Here is a 20,154-nt window from a genome sequence, read left to right as displayed (position 1 = left end):
GGCGGGCTATTAAACGGAAGTATCGTGTCTCCAGCTGTGGCTCACCAGCTGCTAGGGCGGGATTAAGTGGTAATCTGACCAATCACCGCACGAATCACCGAGATTGGCATCTCCGCTATCCAATCGCAGCGCGGTGCGCTCGGATCAAGGTAAGATGGCGGCGCACTGAGGGGAACGTGGGGGCTCCGGTCCCTCCGCTCCCCGCCGCTCCCCGGTGCCTTCCCCTGGCAGTTCTGACGTGCGTTCTCCCCTCAGAGCCTCGGAGATGTCGCTCCGCGCCGTGCTCAGGGCTGCCGCCTCACTGCCCCGCTACAGTGCGTAAATCACCCGTCCTGTCCAAAACCCGCCGCCGTGTCCAAGCCCCCTGACCCCTCTCCCTCCGTGTCTCCTCCGCAGCTCCGGGGCTGCTCCTCCCGCCGCCGCCGCCCCCTCCTCCATGCGCCGCCATGGCCACGCTGAACCAGATGCACCGGCAGGGCCGCCCCGCGCCCCCTCCCCGCAAACTGGGGCCCACCCTGGGCCGCCCCCAGATCAAGGGCGTGGTGCTGAGGAACCTGATCCGAAAGCCCAAGAAGCCGAACTCGGCGAACCGCCGCTGCGTGCGGGTGCGGCTCAGCACCGGCCGCGAGGTCATCGCCTTCGTGCCCGGCGAGGGCCACAACCTTCAGGAGCACCACATCGTGCTGGTGCAGGGCGGGCGCACCCAGGACCTGCCCGGCATCAAACTCACCGTGGTGCGGGGGAAGTACGACTGCGCCCACGTGCAGGCCAAGAAATGAGGGGGGGTGGTCCTGGGAGCGCGCCTCAGCCCAGGAAGGGTCTCCACACGCTGGTCCTGGGTGGTGTTGGCATTAAAAGTTGGTGGTGATGTGCGTTGTGGTGTGGAGTGGTGGAGGGAGTGCTGGGGAGGATCTTGGGGGTGCTGGGAAGGGTTGTGGGGAGACTGGAGGCACTTGGAAGGGGCCTTTGGGGGCATAGAAGGGTCTTGTTGGCAGTGGGAGGAGGCCTGGGGGCACTGGGCAGCGGCTGCGGAGGCACGGGGGTGGACTGGAAGAGTCCAGAGATGGATCTGGGAACTCGGGGGGAGTGGGAGGGCACCGGGGGTTCACTGGGATGGCCCTGGGAGGTCACTGGGGGTCACTGGGGGTTTCATGGGGGGTCACAGGGTGGGTATCACTGGGGTACTGGGATGACCTTGGGGGTGTCACTGGGGTCACTGGAATGGCCCTGGGGGTCACTTGGAGGTCACTGGGGGTGTCACAGGGGTCATTAGGATGACCCTGGGGGTGTTACGGGGGTCACTGGGGGGGTCACTGGTGTCCCCAAACCCCGAGCGCTGCGGGTCTGAGGCCGGGGGCGTGGCCGGGGGCGTGGCCGGCCCACCGAGGGGGCGTGGCCAAAGCTGCCCGTGGGAGGTGCGGTCCGCGCGCGCGCCCGGCCCCGCCCCCGGCTCCTCCCCCACGTGACCCGCGCCGTTGCCCAAGATGGCGGCGCGGCGGGCGCTGCTGGCGGCGGGGCGAGCGGCGGGCGGGCGGCGTGGGGCCGCGGGGGCTGCGCCCGGCCCGGGTCCCGCTGCCGGCTGCGGGGCTGTGACCGGGGCCGGGGCCGGGGCCGGGGCGGCGCGGAGCCGCCTGTACGAGCACGTGCGGGAGGGGCTGAGCGCGCGGCCGCAGCTGGACGTGACCGCGCTCAGCGAGCGCGAGGTGGAGCAGCGGCGCGGGCCGCTAGGGGGCGCTGAGCTCCGGGAGCTCGTGAGTGGCGGGAACGGGGTGGGCGGGGTCTGCGGGGGGCGGGGTCGGGGCGTGGCTTATCCAGGGGTTTGGGCGTGGCCGGAGAGCGCACCTGAGCCACGCCCGGGCCGCGCCCTCAGGTGCGGACGTGGTCGCGGCTGGGGAAGGTCCGCGATGGCATCGCCCAGCTGGAGGCTGAGAAGGGGCGCGTGGCCGAGGGGGTCCGCGAGATCATGGTGAGACCCCCGGTTCCCCCTTGGACCCCCACTCATTTCCCCCCGGGACCCCCCCCTTATTCCCTAAACCCCTCCAGATCCCCTCTCTTCCCCCAAATCCCCCAGCACCGCCTGACTCCTTTTCTCCCCCAGGCGTCCCACGACAAGGCGGCAGCCAGGACGGTAGGCGTGGAGTTTTGGGGAGGGGGCTCGGGGGGCTGCTGGCCCGCGGTGCCCTCACGGTGGCCCTGTGGCAGCTCCCGGAACTGGCGGCGCTGCGGGAGCGGGGCCGGAGCCTCCGGGGGCAGCTGCGGGCGCTCGAGGCCGAGGAATCCGAGCTGGAGCAGAGATTTTACCTGGGGGCCCTGCAGCTGCCCAACAGAACCCACCCTGCTGTGGTGAGACCCCCGAAAATCCCCCCAGAATACCCCTGACACCCCCTCTGGTTTTTTGGGGTTTCCTGCCCCCCCCAACTCCCCCTTGTGCCCCCCCAGCCCGTTGGGGACCAGAGTCAGGCCCGGCTGCTCGAGGTGGTTGGTGAGAAACCAGGTGAGGGGTGGGACGGGTTTTGGGGGGTCCTGGGGAGGTTTTTTGTTGAGGGGGGGAGGAGGAGAAGGGTCCTTGGGGGGGGAAATGAACAGTTTGGGGGGCGTTGGGAGGATCTGGGGGTTGATGGAGAATTTGGGGTGGAGTGAGGAAGGATTGGGAGGGGAAAGTAGGGTCAGGGTGGTTTGGGGGGGATTCAGGGTTATGGAGGATTTGGGGGGGAGGTTTGGGGTGACAGAGGTCACAAAGGTCGCAAAGGTTCCCCCTCCCTTCCCCAGTGTTTGATTTCAAGCCAAAGGGACACCTGGAGCTGGGAGAGGGACTGGACATCATCCGGCAAAGGTGAGCAACACCTGCAGGGGGGACTCACCTGTCCTGCGTCACACCTGTCCCACACCTGTCCTGCGTCACACCTGTCACACCTGTCCCACACCTGTCCTGTGTCACACCTGTCACACCTGTCCCACACTTGTCCTGCGTCACACCTGTCCTGTGTCACACCTGTCCCACACCTGTCCCACACCTGTCCTGCGTCACACCTGTCATACCTGTCCCACACCTGTCCTGTGTCACACCTGTCCCACCCCCTGTCCCACACCCGTCCCACCTGTCCCACACCTGTCTCAGGTGTCCCATACGTCAGGCCATCGCTCCTATCCCCTGTTTGGGCTGGGGGGTGTCCCACACCTGTCCCACCTGTCCCACACCTGTCCCACCTGTGCAGGCGCCTGTCCCACGTGTCGGGCCATCGCTCCTATTACCTGTGCGGGGCCGGGGCCCTGCTGCAGCACGCCCTCGTCACCTTCACCCTGCAGAAACTGCTCAGCAAGGTGGGGGGGACCTGAGGGGATCCAGGGAGGCTCTGCGATGGCCTGGGGGCATCTGGGGGGATCTGGGGGGATCCAGGGAGGCTCTGGGGGGATCTGGGGGGATCTGGGGCGACCTGGGGGGATCCAGGGAGGCTCTGGGGGAAACTGGGGGGATCTGGGGATGCTTTGGGGGATCTGGGGAGGCTCTGGAATGGTCTAGGGGGATCCGGGGATGCTTTGGAGGGATCCAGGGAGGTTCTGGGGGGATCCAGGGAGGCTCGGGGGGCACCTGGGCGGGGCAGGGTCTCCTGACCTTCCTTTCCCCCAGGGCTTCCTGCCCATGACAGTGCCCGACCTGCTGCGAGGAGCCGTTTTTGTGAGTGACCCCTGAGCCCCCTGAGCCCCGCCTGGCACCTGTGTGACCCCAGGTGACCCTCCGTGCCCCCCAGGAGGGCTGTGGGGTCCAGCCCAGCGCTACCCCCTCCCCAGTTTACAACATCGACCCCGCGCGCTTCGAGGATCTGAGCCTGGCCGGGACCTCGGAGGTGGGAATTGCAGGTGGGAAACTGGGGAAAATGGGGAGAAACTGGGAAAACCCGGGGGGAAACGGAGTGGGGGAGAATGGAGGAGAATATGGGTGAAAATTGGGAAAACCAGAGGAGAATACAAGGAAAATGGCAAATAAAAGGGGGAAAATGGGGGAAAAGAGGCAGCAATGGGGGAGAACAGGAGAAAAAGAGAGAAGAAATGGGGGAAGAAGCAGGGGAAACCAAGGGGAAAGTACAGGAGAAAAAACAGAAGGAAAACCAGCAGGAGGGTGAGAAAAAAGGGGGAAGAAAGGCAGGAAGACCAGGAAGGAAACAGGAAAAAGCCGGGAGAAAGAGAGGAAAATGGGGAATAAAGTGGAGAAAGGTGGGGGGGAGGGGCAGATGGATTTGGGGTCACCCCGTGCCCCCCCCCACCCAGGGTATTTCATGGACCACGCGGTGCAGCTGCAGGACCTGCCTGTCAGGTACGGGGGCATGTCCCCCCAGAGACCCCTGCCCCGATTCCCTGGGGTGTTTTGGGGTGCTTTGGGGGCCCCCCTGACCTGCGCCCCCCCCACCAGGGTCGTGTGTTCCAGCACTTGCTACCGCGCCGAGACCGACACGGGCCGGGAGCCCTGGGGGCTCTACCGCGTGCACCAGTTCACCAAGGTACTGGGAGCACTGGGAGCACTGGGGGGGTAAGGCAGGGGGGTCACCTCGTGTGCCCCCCCGAAGGTGGAGATGTTCGGGGTGACAGCGGCCGAGCGCGGCACGGAGAGCGAGGAGCTGCTGGACGAGTTCCTGGGGCTCCAGAAGGAGATTTTCTCGGAGCTGGGGCTCCATTACCGGTGAGGGGGATTTGGGGGGGGTCGTCCCCCAGCTCCTGGGACCCCCAAAATCCCTTTTAACTCTCCCCCCTGGGTCTCCCAGCGTCCTGGACATGCCCACGGAGGAGTTGGGGCTCCCCGCCTACCGCAAGTTCGACATCGAGGCCTGGATGCCCGGACGGGGCAAATTTGGGGAGGTGAGGGGGGGTCTGGGACCCCAAAAATTCGGGGAGAGCCCAAATAATTTGGGGGAGAATCGAAGTAATTCTGGGAAAACCCCAAAAATTCAGAGGTGCTGAGGGTGATGCCCCCCTCGCCCCCTCCCTCCCTGTTTATGGCCCCCCCTTTGTTCCTGCCCTTGCTGCCAGATCAGGATCCCATATTGGGGGGTGACTGGAGTGAAGGAGGGGAGTGCCCAAAACCTCCTGACCCCCTTTTCTCCCCCAGATTTCCAGCGCTTCCAACTGCACTGATTACCAGAGCCGGCGGCTGAACATCATGTACAGCGGGCAGGGCGGCCAGCTGCGCCACGCCCACACGGTGGGTGACCCCCAAAATCCCCGGCAGAGCCCCAAAACCCGGGGGGGGGGGATCTCTGAGCCTCCCTGAGCCCCCCCGAGCCCCCATCCCTTCCCTCAGGTGAACGGCACCGCCTGCGCTGTGCCCCGCGTGCTCATCGCGCTCCTCGAGTGCAACCAGCTCCCGGTGAGTTTTTTGGGGGGTCCCGCGGGGTTTTGGGGGGCCCTGTGGGGTTCAGGGGGGGTTTGGGGGGGCTCACCCCGCCCCTGTCACCCACAGGACGGCCGGGTCCGGGTGCCCCCGGTGCTGCAGCCGCTGCTGGGGCAGGAGCTGCTGGCCCGGCCCCCTGCCCCCCTCCTGCACTACATTGGCCCCAACCAGCCTGGGGGGGGCCCCCCAAAAACGGGGGGGCTGCCCTGAGCTGGGGAGGGGTCCCCGTGGAGGAGACGGAGCCACGGCAGGGCACGGACGGAGCTGGACACGTGGAGGGATGGACACAGGGACACCGGACAGGGGACAGGAGATGGACACCGGACACGGGACGGACACAGGGACACCGGACAGGGGACACAAGGGACACGGGGCAGTCCCATCCAGTGTGTCCCACGCGTGCCCCCACAGTGACAAATCCCGGGAATAAAACCCAGGAATCCCCCCCCTTGTGACAGGTGTGTCCTTTGCTCCATGGACACACAGGTGACCCCCCCAGTGCCACACGTGTCCCTCACTCACAGGTGTCCCCCAGTGCCACACGTGTCCCTCACTCACACAGGTGTCCCCCAGTGCCACACGTGTCCCTCGCTCACAGGTGTCCCCCAGTGCCACACGTGTCCCTCATTCACAGGTGTCCCCCAGTGCCACACGTGTCCCTCACTCACAGGTGTCCCCCAGTGCCACACGTGTCCCTCGCTCACAGGTGTCCCCAGCCCCACAAATGTTCCCCCGCTGTCACAAGCGTGTTCTTTGCTCCCAACGCAGCCTCTGCTTTATTTCCCACTGCCTCCCACAGCCCTTGGGGCTCTCTCGGGATTTTGGGGAGGGGGGGGTGCTTCTTCAGGGGGTCCCCCCAGCTGGGGAGAGGCAGGGGGAGCTCTGAGTCCATCCAGGGGGGTCCTGGGGAGGTCCCTTGGGGGTCCTCAGGCCGGGCAGTGCCTGCTGTTGATGACGATGTCGTCGTAGCCGTCCTGGCGAGGGAGAGAGGTTTGTGGGGGCTGGAGGGGTCTGGGGGGGGGCGCTTGGAACGGTTTGAGGACTCTCTTGGGAGCCCCCCGGTCATGCTGGGCTGCCCCGAGGGGACAGCCTGGGGACGGGGTGGGGGGTGGCCACCGACTGACCTCGCTGTCCTCGGCCCCGCCCTCGCTGTCGCTGCTGTCGCTGCTGTCGCTGCTGGGGGGGTCGCGGGCCCCGAAGCGGCGCAGGAGGGGGGGCAGCCGGGGGTCGGGGCGGCGCCGGGCGCTGTACAGCGGGGTGAACCCCGAGAACGTGCGGGGGTCCGGCCGCGCCCCCCCCCCGCAGGAGGCACTCGGCCACCTCGGGGCTCTGCGCCTCCACGGCCAAGTGCAGGGGGCTGCGGCCACAGCTCGGCTCCTGGGGGGCACGGCGGGGGTCAGGGGCGGCGAGGGACCTCCCCAGACCCTTTTTTGGGGCGGTTTTTTTTTTTTGGGGGGCACCCACCGGCCGGTCAGGGTCGGCGCCGGCGCGGAGCAGGAGCTGCACCAGCTCCAGGTCCCGGCGCAGGACGGCCACGTGCAGGGGGGTGTAACCTGTGGGAGGGGGGAAACGGGGGTCGGGGGGAGCCCCAAAACCCCGCCTGAGCACGTGGGACTCCTCCAAACCGTCCGATTCCCCCCAAAACGCGTCAATTCACCACGTGCCGCCCTCCAACTGTGTCCTCATTCCCAAAACCGTGTCTCCCCCCCGAAAAACTGTGACCCCCCCCCAAAACCACGATGAGCCCAAAGCCACTTGATCCAAACCATCCCCCACCTCCCAAAAACCGCGTTTTTCCCACCCGCACCGTCGTAGTTGACGCTCTCCAGCTGCGCCCGCCGCTCCTCCTCCTCCTTGCGGGGGTCCCGGGGGGGGTCCCGGCGCTCGGGGGAGCCCCCCGACCCCCCCAGCAGGGCGCGGGCGCAGGCGGGGTGACCCTCGCGACAGGCCAGGTGCAGCGGGGTGTGACCGCCCCGCTCCCGCACGGCCACGCCCGCGCCCGCCGCCCGCAGCCGCCGCACGGCGCCGGCCAGCCCCAGCACCACGGCGATGTGCAGCGCGCTCTGGGGAGAAACGGGGCTTGAAGCGCTCCAAAACCACCCCAAAACCACCCCAAAACCACCCTGAACCCCCCTCCAAAAACACCCCAAAACCACCCTGAAACCCCCTCCAAAAACTCCCCAAAACCACCCTGAACCCCCCTCCAAAAACTCCCCAAAACCAACCTGAACCCCCCTCCAAAAACACCCCAAAACCACCCTGAACCCTCCTCCAAAAACACCCTGAACCCCCCTCCAAAAACTCCCCAAAACCAACCTGAACCCCCCTCCAAAAACACCCCAAAACCACCCTGAACCCTCCTCCAAAAACACCCCAAAACCACCCTGAACCCCCCTCCAAAAACTCCCCAAAACCACCCTGAACCCCCCTCCAAAAACTCCCCAAAACCACCCTGAACCCCCCTCCAAAAACGCCCCAAAGCCCCAGCCCCAGCACCACGGCGATGTGCAGCGCGCTCTGGGGAGAAACGGGGCTTGAAGCGCTCCAAAACCACCCCAAAACCAACCTGAACCCCCCTCCAAAAACACCCCAAAACCACCCTGAACCCTCCTCCAAAACCACCCTGAACCCCCCTCCAAAAACACTCCAAAACCACCCTGAACCCCCCTCCAAAAACGCCCCAAAGCCCCAGCCCCAGCACCACGGCGGTGTGCAGCGCGCTCTGGGGAGAAACGGGGCTTGAAGCGCTCCAAAACCACCCCAAAACCACCCTGAACCCCCCTCCAAAAACGCCCCAAAGCCCCAGCCCCAGCACCACGGCGATGTGCAGCGCGCTCTGGGGAGAAACGGGCCTTGAAATACCTCAAAATCACCCCAAAACCACCCCGAAACCACCCCAAAACCTCAGGCACAGCCCCAGCGCGATGTGCAGCTCTGGGGTCACAAATCGGGGGCTCAAACCCCACCCCAAATTCCCCCGTAGACACCCCTCCCTACAGCTCCACACCACTCTGACCCCAAAACCCCAAATTTCCTCCACTCCCCGCCAGCTCCCCACCCACCCCCACCCGACGCCGCGAGGCTTGGGCTTGTCCCGGACCCCCAAAACCCCTGCGGGACCCCCAAATTCCGGCCCCTCCCGCACCTGCCCCAGGTCGTTCTGCAGGTCCAGGTAGGGCGAGTGCTCCGTGTGCCGCAGGATGGACTCCAGGAACTCCTCGTGCTCGTGGATCACGGCCAGGTGAAGGGCCCTGGGGGGGGGGCACGGGCTGGGCGGGGGGTTCTGACACCCCCAGACCCACAAAATACCCCCCAAAAAAAGCGTGGGGGGCTGGGATGGAGGTCCTGGGCCGTTGGTGGCGGCGGGGGGTTACTGGCGGTCCGGGGCCGTTCCTGAGGGACCCCCGCGGGGGGCTCGCACCGGAGCCCCGGGAGAGGCAGGACCGCGACCCCCCAACCCAGGGTGTGCGCGGGGGTCCCGCCCGGACCTCGGGGGTGTCCCTCGCCCCTCCCCGCCCTCACGTGTCGCCGTCCTCGGTGACGAAGCTCAGGACGTGCCGCAGCCAGGCCGCGGGGTCGGCGGGGGGCTCGGGGGGCTCCGCTCCGGGGCTGGCGGGCAGCGGCGGCCCCAGCGGCCCCTCGCCCAGCGAGCCCAGCCCGCTGTCGCACCACTCGTCGCCCTCGGGCCGCTTTGCCTCGCCGGGGGCCGCCGGGGCCGCGGGGGCCGCGGCCGCCATCGCCGGGGCCACCTCAGGCCGCGGCCGCCATCGCGGGCCGGGGAATCCCCGCCCCGGCGCGTGCCGGGACCCGTAGTCCGCGCCCGCTCGTCCGGGTGTCTCAGCCAATCGGCAGCCTCCGTCTGGCCGCGCCCACTCCATCCGCCAACCGGAGCCGCGGGACACGCCGGGAGTTGTAGTTCGGGACGGCTGCGCCCATGGCGGACGCGGGCGGCAGCGGCGGCGGCGGGGCCGGGCCGGGCCCGGGGGGTGGGGCTGCCTCTCCTCCCGCCCCCGCCGGGGACCCCCCCACTGTCCCCGCAGCTCGCCAGGAGGAGGCGGAGCAGGACGCCGAGTCTCCGGTAACGCCCCCAGTGTCCCCCCCCCCGTCTCCACCCCGATGACCGCCCCCCGGTGACCCCCCGGTGACCCCCCGGTGACCCCCCGGTGACACCCCGGTGACACCCCGGTGACACCCCGCACTCCTCCCCGCAGGTCTCGGACCCCGAGCCGGGCGCTTCGGCCGACGCTGACAGTGGGTCTGGGGGCGCCGCCGTCCCGGGGCCGAGGGGGGCCCGGGCTGGGCCGTCGGGGACCCTTTGGGGACACTCTGGGGACATTTCGGGGGCTTTGGGGCCCCTCTGGAAACGCTCTTGGGGCCTCCGGCGATTTTAGGGGAGGTTATATTTTTAGGACAGGGCGGTTGGAAGGGCTCGTTGGGGGACGTTGTTTGGAGTTACTCAGGGGACTTGGATTGGGACTTTCGGGGACCTTTGGGGACATTTTTGGTGGAAGCTTCGGGAATGTTTTTGGAGGTTTTGGGGACGTTTTTGGGGGTTTTGGGTGACGGCTGTGTGTCCCCCCAGTGGAGCTGCTGCGGACGCTCCTGTCCCGGACGCTGGGGCTCGGCGGGGACAAACCGGAGCCGGTGCTGGACGAGCTGAGCCTGCGGGGCGTGAGCCGCTTCCTGCAGAGTGACCGCTGTAGGGGCACCGGAGCGGGGACGGGGCGGGGACGGGAGCGGGGAACGGGGAGCGGGATGGGATGGGATGGGATGGGATGGGATGGGATGGGATGGGAATATGGGAATAATGGGGATAATAGGAATGATGGGAATAATGGGAATAATGGGAATAATGGGAATAATGGGAATAATGGGAATAATGGGAATGGAAATGGGGATGGGAATAATGGGAATAATGGGAATGGGATGGGAATGGGGATGGGAATGGGAATAATGGGGATAATGGGAATGGGGATGGGGATGGGAATAATGGGGGTAATGGGAATGGGGATGGGAATAATGGGAATAATGGGAATAATGGGAATAATGGGAATAATGGGAATAATGGGAATAATGGGAATGGAAATGGGAATGGGGATGGGAATAATGAGAATAATGGGAATAATGGGAATAATGGGAATGGAAATGGGAATGGGGATGGGAATAATGGGGATAATGGGAATGGGGATGGGGATGGGAATAATGGGGGTAATGGGAATGGGGATGGGAATAATGGGGGTAATGGGGATGGGGATGGGAATAATGGGAATAATGGGAATAATGGGAATAATGGGAATGGGAATGGGAATGAGAATAATGGGGATGGGAATAATGGGAATGGGAATGGGGATGGGGATGGGAATGGGGATGGGTTTGGGGATGGGAATGAGGAATGGGGATGGGAATAATGGGAATAATGGGAATGGGATGGGGATGGGGATGGGATTGGGGCGGGGGATGGGAATGGGGATGGGGGGAGGAGGGGTGCAGCGGGACCGGGGCAGATTTGGGGGTTCACAGTGTGGGGGGAAGGGCGGTTTTAGGGTTCGTGAGGGAGAATTTCACCCTGCGCCCCCCCCCCCCAGGTAAGAACGTCGTGTGCATGGTGGGCGCTGGCATCTCCACCTGTGAGTGCTCGTTCTGGGGGGGCCCGGGGGGCTCAGGGACACCCGGGGTGGGTGCTGAGCCCCCCAAAACCGCCCCCAGCCGCCGGGATCCCGGATTTCCGCTCCCCCGGCACTGGGCTCTACTCCAACCTGCAGAGCTATGACCTCCCCTACCCCGAGGCCATCTTTGAGATCGGCTTCTTCAAGGTACCCACCCCCGAATTCTGGGTTTCTGGGGGCACTCCGAGCCCCCTCTGACCTTCCTGTGCCCCCCCAGAAACACCCAGAGCCCTTTTTCGCCCTTGCCCGTGAGCTCTACCCGGGGCAGTTCAAGGTAAAACGCCCCCAAACCTCCCTCTAACCCCTCCTCGCTCGGGGGGGGCCACGAGCGGCCCCAGTGACCCCCAGGAATTGCCCCCAGCCCACGGTGTGTCACTACTTCATGCGGCTGCTGCAGGACAAGGGGCTTTTGCTGCGCTGCTACACCCAGGTGGGACACGCTCCTTGGGGGGGAGGGTCACGGGGATTTTGGGGACCCCCTGACCCCGCCGTGGCCCCCCCAGAACATCGACACTCTGGAGAGGGTGGCAGGGCTGGACCCCGAGCTGCTGGTGGAGGCTCACGGCACGTTCTTCACCTCGCACTGCCTGCGGGGCTCCTGCCGCCAGCGCTACGGCCTGGCCTGGATGAGGGGTAGGGGGCTCTGAGACCCCCGGGGACCCCTCCCCAGTCCCTGCTGGGTGGCTCCGGGGGTGTCCCCACCTGCTGGTGCCCCCCCCAAGTCGCCCTGTGCCCCCCCAAATCCCCCTGCCCCCACAAATATCTCTGTGTACCCTCAAATGTCCCTGTGCCCCCCAGATGTCCCTGTGCCCCCCAGATGTCCCTGTGCCCCTCAAATATCTCTGTGTATCCTCAAATGTCCCTGTGCCCCCCCAAATGTCCCTGTGCCCCCCCAAATCCCCCTGCCCCACCAAATATCTCTGTGTACCCTCAAATGTCCCTGTGCCCCCTAAATGTCCCTGTGCCCCCCAAATCCCCCGTCCCCCAGATGTCCCTGTGCCCCTCAAATGTCCCTGTGCCCCCCCAAATGTCCCTGTGCCCCCCAAATATCCCTGTGCCCCCCAAATCGCCCTGTGCCCCCCCAAATGTCCCTGTGCCCCCCAAATCCCCTGTCCCCCAGATATCCCTGTGCCCCCCAAATGTCCCTGTGCCCCCCAAATCGCCCTGTGCCCCCCCAAATGTCCCTGTGCCCCCCAAATCCCCTGTCCCCCAGATATCCCTGTGCCCCCCAAATGTCCCTGTGCCCCCCAAATATCCCTGTGCCCCCCAAATATCCCTGTGCCCCCCAAATCGCCCTGTGCCCCCCCAAATGTCCCTGTACCCCCCAGATATCCCTGTGCCCCCCAGATGTCCCTGTGTCCCCCAGATGTCCCTGTGCCCCCCAAATCCCCTGTCCCCCAGATGTCCCTGTGCCCCCCAGATGTCCCTGTGCCCCCCAGATATCCCTGTGCCCCCCAGATGTCCCTGTGTCCCCCAAATACCCCGTCCCCCAAATGTCCCTGTGCCCCCCAAATCCTGCTGCCCCTTTCTTCCCTTCCAGAGCGGATTTTCTCCTCCCTCGTCCCCAAATGTGAGAAGTGCCAGGGGCTGGTGAAACCTGGTGAGTTTTCGGGGGGGTCTCAGTGGGAATCTGGGGATGGGGTCTTCACCCCCCTCACCTGCCGCCCCCCTTCCCCAGATATTGTGTTTTTTGGGGAGACCCTCCCCTCGCGCTTCTTCACCCTCGTGGAGTCGGTGAGTTCGGTGTTGGGGGACCCTGAATCCCACCCCCCCAGCCCAAATTTGGGGTGAGGGGGCTGAGGTGACCGGGGGACCAGTCCTCCCTCAGTGACACCCCCTCCCTCACCAGGACTTTGAGAAAGTGGACCTGCTGCTCATCATGGGCACCTCGCTGCAGGTGCAGCCCTTCGCCTCCCTCATCAGCAGGTGAGACCCCCCCAGGACCCCTCCTGGCCCCCCCAGACCCCCGGGAACCCCCTGTGACCCCTCCTGGCCCCCCCTGACCCCCGGGAACCCCCTGTGACCTCTCCTGGCCCCCCAGACCCCCAGGAACCCCCTGTGACCCCTCCTGGCCCCCCCTGACCCCCGGGAACCCCCTGTGACCCCTCCTGGCCCCCCCGACCCCTGGGAACCCCCTGTGACCCCTCCTGGCCCCCCCTGACCCCTGGGAACCCCTTGTGACCCCTCCTGGCTCCCCCAAACCCCCGGGAACCCCCTGTGACCCCTCCTGGCCCCCCCAGACTCCTGGGAACCCCCTGTGACCCCTCCTGGCCCCCCCAGACCCCCTGGAACCCCCTGTGACCCCTCCTGGCTCCCCCAGACCCCTGGGAACCCCCTGTGACCCCTCCTGGCCCCCCGGACCTCTGGGAACCCCCTGTGACCCCTCCTGGCCCCCCAGACCCCCGGGAACCCCCTGTGACCCCTCCTGGCCCCCCCAGACCCCCGGGAACCCCCTGTGACCATCCCTTCCCGCAGGGTCCCCACCAACACCCCCAGACTCCTGATCAACAAGGAGAAGACGGGACAGGTGAGCTGGGGGGACAGGCTGGGAGGCACTGGGGGTGGCTGGGGGGGCTTGGAGCAGCTGTCCCCGCCTTGTCACCCTCTTTGTGCCCTCCAGAGTGACCCCCTGATGTCCCTGATGGGCTTTGGTGGGATGGACTTCGACTCAGACAAGGCCTACAGGTATGGATTCCCCCCCCACGGTTTTGGGAACCCCACCGTGGCTTTTGGAGACCCTGAAAGTGGTTTTGGGACACCCCAAGGTAGTTTTGGGGTCGCTCAGGGTGGTTTTGGGGTGGTTTTGGGCTCCCCCGAGGTGATTCTCGGGCCCCTTCGGTTTTGTTGGGCCCCACAAAGGTGATTTTGGGGCCGCTGTGTCTGCGCAGGGACGTGGCCTGGCTGGGGGACTGCGACAGTGGCTGCCTGGCCCTGGCTGAGCTGCTGGGATGGAAGGTACCCCCTGCCACCCACCCCCGAGTTTTGGGGGTTCCCCTGCCCCCCAAAACCTTCTGGGACCCCCCGAACCACCCTGTATCCCCCCCCAGGAGGAGCTGGAGGAGCTGGTGCGGAGGGAGCACGCGGCCATCGATGCCAAGGCGGGGGACGTGGATGGGGGGGATCCCCAAAAGCACCAGGGGGATGAGGACAAGGATGGGGGGAGCCCCAGGAAGAGCCTGGGGGACGGGCCCAAGGCTCTAAGTGACCCCAAAAAGCCCCAGGAGGAAAAGGCCAAGGCTGAAAAGGATCCCAAAATGCCCCAGGGGGGCAGCGAGGACCCTCCCCATAGCACGGGGGGGGCAACCCAAAATTAAGGAGTCACAGAGGAGTTATTGGCTATGTGTAGGGTGGTGGGGGGGAGGGTAGAGGGACTGGGGCTTTATTTTTTTTTGTTAAAAGAAGAAAGAGAAAAAAACATATAGGAGAGGGGAAAAGTAAGTTAGAGAAGAAAAAGGGGAGGTTGAGGGTGCAAAAAAAAGGTTTTTTTCCACCCCTAAAAGGGGATGTTATATCTCCAAAATGCATGGGAATTCACAGGGAGGGTGTGGGAGCTTTGTGTGCAAAACACTGAAACCTGTGAAGTTTCTCACTTTTATATCTACTGAGAAATAATGTTCATTTAAATAAAAAGAAAATGTTTCAAAATAAAGCTCTGTATATGCTGGATGATGCTTGGGATGCTGGGATGGGAGGAAGAGCGGATATGGATCTGTGGGGTTGCACAATTGAAATGTGATGACTTGTCCATGAGGCAAAATTGGCCAAAATTCAGATTGGCTCCTTAAATCCCACAACACCAGGATTTAAGTTCCATAAGCCAGAAGAGGGAATCAACCCTGGTGCCAGCCATTCCGGGGCACGGGACTGGTGTTGCCAATTTCTCCATTGTCTTTTGATGGGACCCGTTGCTTTTTGTTTTCGATTCTCTCTCTGTCCCCAAAGCCCCGGGCTGAGTTCAGCGGCAGTGCTGCCGCCTTGTGGGCACAGCGCGGTACTGCAGCCAGCCCTGAGCCGGCCCCTGGCAGTGCTGCCGTCCTGTGGGCACAGTGCGGTGCTGCGCGCGTGCCCTTCCGATGATGGGAGCGAGCGCGTGCCGGGACGCTGCCCTGTAGGACTGCCGCCACGCTGCGGATGCCGCTTGCGGCAGGAGCCCGGCCGAGACAAGAATCCCCGCCCGTACCTGCCGCCGCTCGAGCGTCGGCCGGAGCTCTTTTCGGCGTCGTTGCCGGATTCAGGCAGGCGAATTAGAAATTGAGATGGTGAGAGGCGTTACGGGTACCACAACAAAGATGGCAGCCGGGCCGGAAGTGGCCTCTGCCAGTACTAAAGATGGCAGCAGGAAAAGCGGAAGTTAGTGCTTGCCACTCTCAAGATGGCGGCTCGGCCGGTACTCGCCTGACCTTCTATATCTGGCGGCAGAAAGGGCGGGAAAACAAGGACCTCAGTGTGATTTGGGGGCTGCCTGCGCGCGACGCCGACACCGATCCCCGCGGCGCGATTTTCTGCGGCGTTTCCGAGAGTGCGGACACGGGCTGTGGGCTCAGCGGCGCCGCGGGCGCGCGGGAAACGGGCGGGCGCCTTTCTCTGCCGGGGTCCTGTACTGCTGGGGGCGGTACTGGGGGTGGGGCCGAGGGCGTTACTTTGGGGCGGTACCGAGGGCGGTACCGGGGACGATACCGGAGGCGGCAGCGACGGCGGTACCGGGGGCGGTACCAAGGGCGGTACCGACGGCGGTACCGGGCGGGGATCCAGGTGCGGGGCCGTGAGGTGATCCAGGGGTGGGGCCGGGCCCGGCACAGGTGCGCGGGGTCTCGGTGCGGCTGCGCGGGGCGTGGCCGAGGTGATTTAACTCCAGGTAATTGGCTCGGCCGCCATTTGCTCAGGCTGAGCTCGCTGCGGACGCTCGGGCTCTCCGACCTTTATTATGATCGATTGCTCGGCGATCAATTAGTGATGCCTGCCGCTCGATTGTTTGGCGATCGATTAGTAATGCCTGCCGATCGATCGCTCGACGATCGATTAGTAATGTCTGCCGATCGATCGCTCGGCGATCGATTGCTCATGCCTGCCGATCGATTGCTCGGCACTCGATTGCTCGTGCCTGCCGATCGATCGATTGCTCGGCGCTCGATTGCTCGTGCCTGCCGAGCGATCGATTGCTCGGATCTCGATTGTTAACGCCCAGAGCAATGGACCCTGAAGCGAACCCCGCCCCTCGGTTTACGTGTCTGCCGAGGTGATCACGTGGCCCCGCCCCCCGGTTTTAGAGGGGTTTTGGGGTGTTTGAGGGGCTTTAAAGTTCTTTGAGGGTATTTTGAAGGGATTTTTAAAAGTTTTTTCTGGGATTTTTAAATTTTTTTTTTAAATTTTGGGGTTTTTTTTAGAATGTTTTTGGGGGTTTAGCCCAGCGCTGACCCTGTCCCTCCCGTGTCCGTCCCCCTGGGATCCTCCCCAGGCACCACCCTGCCCCGCCCCAGCCCTGGCTGCGCACCTGCCGCTAACGCCGCCTTGTGGGCACAGCGCGGTACTGCAGCCGCTGCCAAGCACTGCCAGAGCGCCGGCTCGGGGGTGGCTGCAGTACCGCGCTGTGCCCACAAGGCGGCAGCACTGCCGCCCTTCCCACGCTCGCAGCCGCGGCCGCTCTCGCAGCCCGAACTCGGCGTCACCCTCCCCTCTATTCACACACACCCCCACTCCCCGCTCGATCCGGGCAGCGCCGGCGGGGACGCCGCTGCAATCCGGATCTCCGGCGAGGAGAACAGCATTGCTGCCCTGCCGGATTGAGAAATCCGATTCCTTGCAGAGATTGAGGGGATAGGGAGCTGATCCTCAGGCTGGCTTTTGGCAGCGGCAATTGGGTGAGATGGGGAGAGGGGATATTCCCCCGGATCCGTTAAAGCCAGCTCTGCTGGGTTTGGGTATCTCTCTCCAAAAACTGATCCCGCTGAAGGGGGCTTGAGGAAGCAGCGGGATGCCCTGGGGGCTGTGCTGGAACCCCCAGCCCCGGTGAGGAAATGCTGGGCAGTGCCGGCTCCGAGGGGACCCGGAACAGGGAACGGCCCCGGTTCGGCCCGGGAGAGGGGGCGGGCCGCGAGCGATGGCCCCGCCCCAGCCCGGGCAGACGGGGCGCGGGGAGGGAGCGGGCGGGGCGGGCGGGGATTGAGGGCGGGGCCGGGCCCGACTCAGGTGCGTGGGGCCCCAGTGCGGCTGCGCGGGCCGGGGCTATTTCTATGCGGCCGATCCGCTCCCGGCCCGTTCCATTCGGGACCACTCGTGCTGGATGCGCGGGGATCCTCGTCGGAGCGCTGTGCCAGGGACAGCTCCCAGTTCTGCGCGAATCCTGGGGCGTTCAGGTAGGACCAGGGTGGGTCTAGGTTTTGGCGGTATTGGCTGGGGGTTCCAGGCGGTGCCGCCTCTCCCGGGCAGGCAGGGTGCGGGTAGCGGGGCCGGGATCGGGATCTCCGCAGCAGCAGCAGTAGCCGCCCGGAGGGCGCTGGGGCTGAGCCCGGCGCTGCCGCTCCCATTCCGTTCCGGCGGCCGCGGCACTCTGGAACGGTCCCGCTGTGGCCGCGGGGGAGCCGGGGCTCTGCCGGTACCGCGCCCGGAAGAACGGCGGAGGGATCTCCCCGTGTAGACGCTGCATCGCGGCTGGAGCCGGCCGGGGCGCGGGGAGCGCCGTGCCAGCCCTGGGAGCCCCAAATCCCGGCGCTCCCGGTGCCCCGTCCCGCAGAGGCCCCGCAGCCCTGAGCGCGGAGCAGCGCCCGGCTCCCCGTTCCCGTGTGCGCACAGCCCGGGGCTGCTGCCCGCGCCCTGCTGGAGGTGTGCTGAAGGCAGGGATGTGCACCCTTTGCTGAGGGAAAGAACTTGCAGAGGCCACTGCTGATGCTCTGAAAGGAGCTGAGGCTGCAGGGAGAGATGTCCTCCCGTGGGCACGGGGAGATGCCTTGGCACGGGACGGGAGTGCCCCCGGCCCTGCCTTCTCCTGCTTGAAAATATCACCTGGAGCCCCGGCTCAGGGGGGCTAAATCAGCTGGACTCCAGGCAGCTCTGTCAGCTGCCCCCAGGGACATGGGTGGGGCTGGGGGATGAGGGCTTTAAATAGCCAATTCTTTGGAACAGATGCCTGTCCCTGTCCCGATGCTGCTGAGCTTCCTTGGACGCTCTGCCCGTTCCTGGCACAGCTGGCGTTCAAGGGGCAGCTCTGCACGGGAATATCCACCCTCCGTGAGGCACTGTGAGGTTATGGCAGCAGGAACTGAGCAGGGAATTGGGGGCTGTGGGATAATTCACGGGAACTAGCAAAGCTGAGAGCGAGCCCCGAGTCTGGGCCCTACACAGAGAACAATCTTTGTGCTGCCCTGTCACCTTTTTCTGCTGATTTTTTTTTTTTTTTTTCTTTCAGGTGCTGGACTTGCCTCTTGGATGTGTGCTGAGCTCTCACTAAAGGGAACTGTGAGGCCTGACTGGCTGTGAGTTTGTGTTCTTCTCACAGGAGAATCAGAAATGATCATTAATTAGACCACAGAAATCTTTTCTGAAACCTTTCCCCTTTCCTGCCCTTTGCTGGTAAGTCTTTTCTTTCTGCCTTTAACTCTACAGCTGTTCCCTGATGTCATTTCCCCTGTCTCACTTCTGTGCTGCTCCTAGCTGGGGAAAACTCATAGTAGAGCTTGTAACAAGTAAGCACTTGTTTCTACGCTTCTTTTTCCAAAACTTTCACCAGAACTTAATTTCACTAGTTAGGAAGCGTGGTGAGGGGTGCAGGAGGAGCAGGAATAGGGGAGGGAAGCCTTGAGCACTGCAGGCTACAAAGATATGCATTTATCAATTGATTTAGTCCTGCTGTGTTAAGGATACATAAATAGGCAAAATCCAAGGCACAGGGTGAAGTTCCTGTGACAATGCTACTGTGTGTTTATCTTGAATTACTCAGTGTGCCCCATTTCCCTTTAATAACTGCTCTGATACCCCTGTAGAAACAAACACAACATGGGTGGGACAATGCACCTCACAGCTCCACAAAGAGTGGCACCTCCACCTCGTATGGCAGTGCCATTTTAGTACAGCCCAACTGTCTCACAGCAGAGGGCCAAAGGCCCTGGGAAAACAATTCTGGCACGCCCCTGAGCCCTTCCCCGGCTCTGTGGGGTGCCCCTGAGCCCTTCCCTGGCTCTGTGTGCCCCAGCTGCCCTGTCACCTCACCCCATGGGCACACTGCTCCCTGCAGCACACACACACTGCTGCCTTCCTGGCAGCTCCCAGGCACCTACCAGCCACGTGTTGGACGGGATCAGGAGGGAAAACAGCCCTTCTGCAGCCATTTTCTGGGCAGCTGGCAGTGATTCACGCACAAGGGGCATGGATACCATCAGTGGGTTCCCCTCAAAGTCTGTCCACATCCAGCAGCACACGGTGCTATCCACCATCTGCATCAGTGACACGCACAGGGAGTTAGGGAGGAGAACTCCTTAGTTCAGCAGGAAGCAGCAGGGCAGGAGAGGGCAGAGGGGCTCACTGGGATGGGATGGGATGGGATGGGATGGGAAGTCACAGTGAGCCTGGCAAATGGCCCCTGCAGTGTGCAGGGAGAGGCTGTGCAAGGAGAATGGCAAAGTGTAACTCAGAATGGCAATTATTAGTAGAGTTTTGGTTGGAAAGGGCATGAAAAATACTCTCACCTGGACAAGAGTTATTTCACTCTGTGATGTATTGACAGGAGTGCCCAAATCCCAGCTGGAGTAACCCTTGTGATGCCATCAGCATTGGGAATGTCTGGCTCTGAGAGTTCTCTATGTGGCAGGGGGTCCCAACTTCAGGGAAATAGTGGGGCCCTTGGAAAGGCAGGAGAGGGACTCCTCAAAGGCCTGAGAGCCTGGTTTCTGACAGAGAACTGTAGTGGTGGGAAGACTCAAAGTTCTGAAATTTTTGAGAGTGTTGAGACTTTTGAAAATACTCTTCAAAAAGAATGAACTTGTTATCCATGTGCACTTGGGATCAGGCAGAGAATCCTGAGCTGCAGTTCCAGGTGGAGTGGTTCATGCCAGACCCTTGTAGCCCTGGAACAGCATTTTTGACGTGAAGTCCCTGTAAGACTCTGAGAAGAAA

At 64.0% G+C, this 20,154-nt stretch overlaps 4 protein-coding genes and 1 long non-coding RNA gene across 5 annotated transcripts; 4 read left to right on the top strand and 1 right to left on the bottom strand.

The window, feature by feature from the left end:
• The first annotated feature begins 141 nt into the window (after positions 1-141).
• On the top strand, positions 142-868 carry MRPS12 (mitochondrial ribosomal protein S12). Its single transcript, XM_056510390.1, has 2 exons — positions 142-314; positions 397-868. The coding sequence occupies exons 1-2, from the start codon at positions 266-268 to the stop codon at positions 777-779; spliced, it is 432 nt and encodes a 143-aa protein (XP_056366365.1). The 5' UTR covers positions 142-265; the 3' UTR covers positions 780-868.
• Positions 869-1,474: 606 nt separating this feature from the next.
• Positions 1,475-5,691, top strand: SARS2 (seryl-tRNA synthetase 2, mitochondrial). Its single transcript, XM_056510196.1, has 16 exons — positions 1,475-1,751; positions 1,871-1,966; positions 2,099-2,128; positions 2,203-2,343; positions 2,440-2,494; positions 2,770-2,833; positions 3,216-3,321; positions 3,629-3,676; positions 3,750-3,858; positions 4,267-4,312; positions 4,409-4,496; positions 4,563-4,675; positions 4,758-4,851; positions 5,102-5,194; positions 5,294-5,359; positions 5,453-5,691. Exons 1-16 carry the CDS (start codon positions 1,485-1,487, stop codon positions 5,591-5,593), a joined length of 1,557 nt encoding a protein of 518 aa, XP_056366171.1. The 5' UTR covers positions 1,475-1,484; the 3' UTR covers positions 5,594-5,691.
• A 240-nt stretch (positions 5,692-5,931) lies between these two features.
• LOC130263007 (uncharacterized) lies at positions 5,932-6,140 on the top strand. The gene is made up of 3 exons (XR_008842263.1): positions 5,932-5,945; positions 6,018-6,053; positions 6,090-6,140. It is a non-coding gene; the product is annotated as an uncharacterized LOC130263007 (long non-coding RNA).
• Positions 6,133-9,276, bottom strand: NFKBIB (NFKB inhibitor beta). Its single transcript, XM_056510261.1, is given in 7 exon segments — positions 6,133-6,357; positions 6,508-6,681; positions 6,683-6,760; positions 6,848-6,936; positions 7,191-7,446; positions 8,529-8,634; positions 8,906-9,276. Coding segments are annotated over 7 exon segments (1,107 nt in total). The 5' UTR covers positions 9,262-9,276; the 3' UTR covers positions 6,133-6,309.
• A 15-nt stretch (positions 9,277-9,291) lies between these two features.
• SIRT2 (sirtuin 2) lies at positions 9,292-14,698 on the top strand. The gene is made up of 15 exons (XM_056510228.1): positions 9,292-9,461; positions 9,595-9,634; positions 9,966-10,082; positions 10,969-11,010; positions 11,090-11,196; positions 11,267-11,323; positions 11,411-11,479; positions 11,553-11,682; positions 12,590-12,649; positions 12,728-12,783; positions 12,899-12,975; positions 13,525-13,576; positions 13,670-13,734; positions 13,938-14,004; positions 14,097-14,698. Exons 1-15 carry the CDS (start codon positions 9,318-9,320, stop codon positions 14,361-14,363), a joined length of 1,350 nt encoding a protein of 449 aa, XP_056366203.1. The 5' UTR covers positions 9,292-9,317; the 3' UTR covers positions 14,364-14,698.
• Positions 14,699-20,154: the final 5,456 nt, after the last annotated feature.

The sequence above is a fragment of the Oenanthe melanoleuca genome, chromosome 25 (genome assembly GCF_029582105.1).
Source record: "Oenanthe melanoleuca isolate GR-GAL-2019-014 chromosome 25, OMel1.0, whole genome shotgun sequence".
NCBI lineage: Eukaryota > Metazoa > Chordata > Aves > Passeriformes > Muscicapidae > Oenanthe > Oenanthe melanoleuca.
This window is presented reverse-complemented; position numbering and strand designations above follow the sequence as displayed.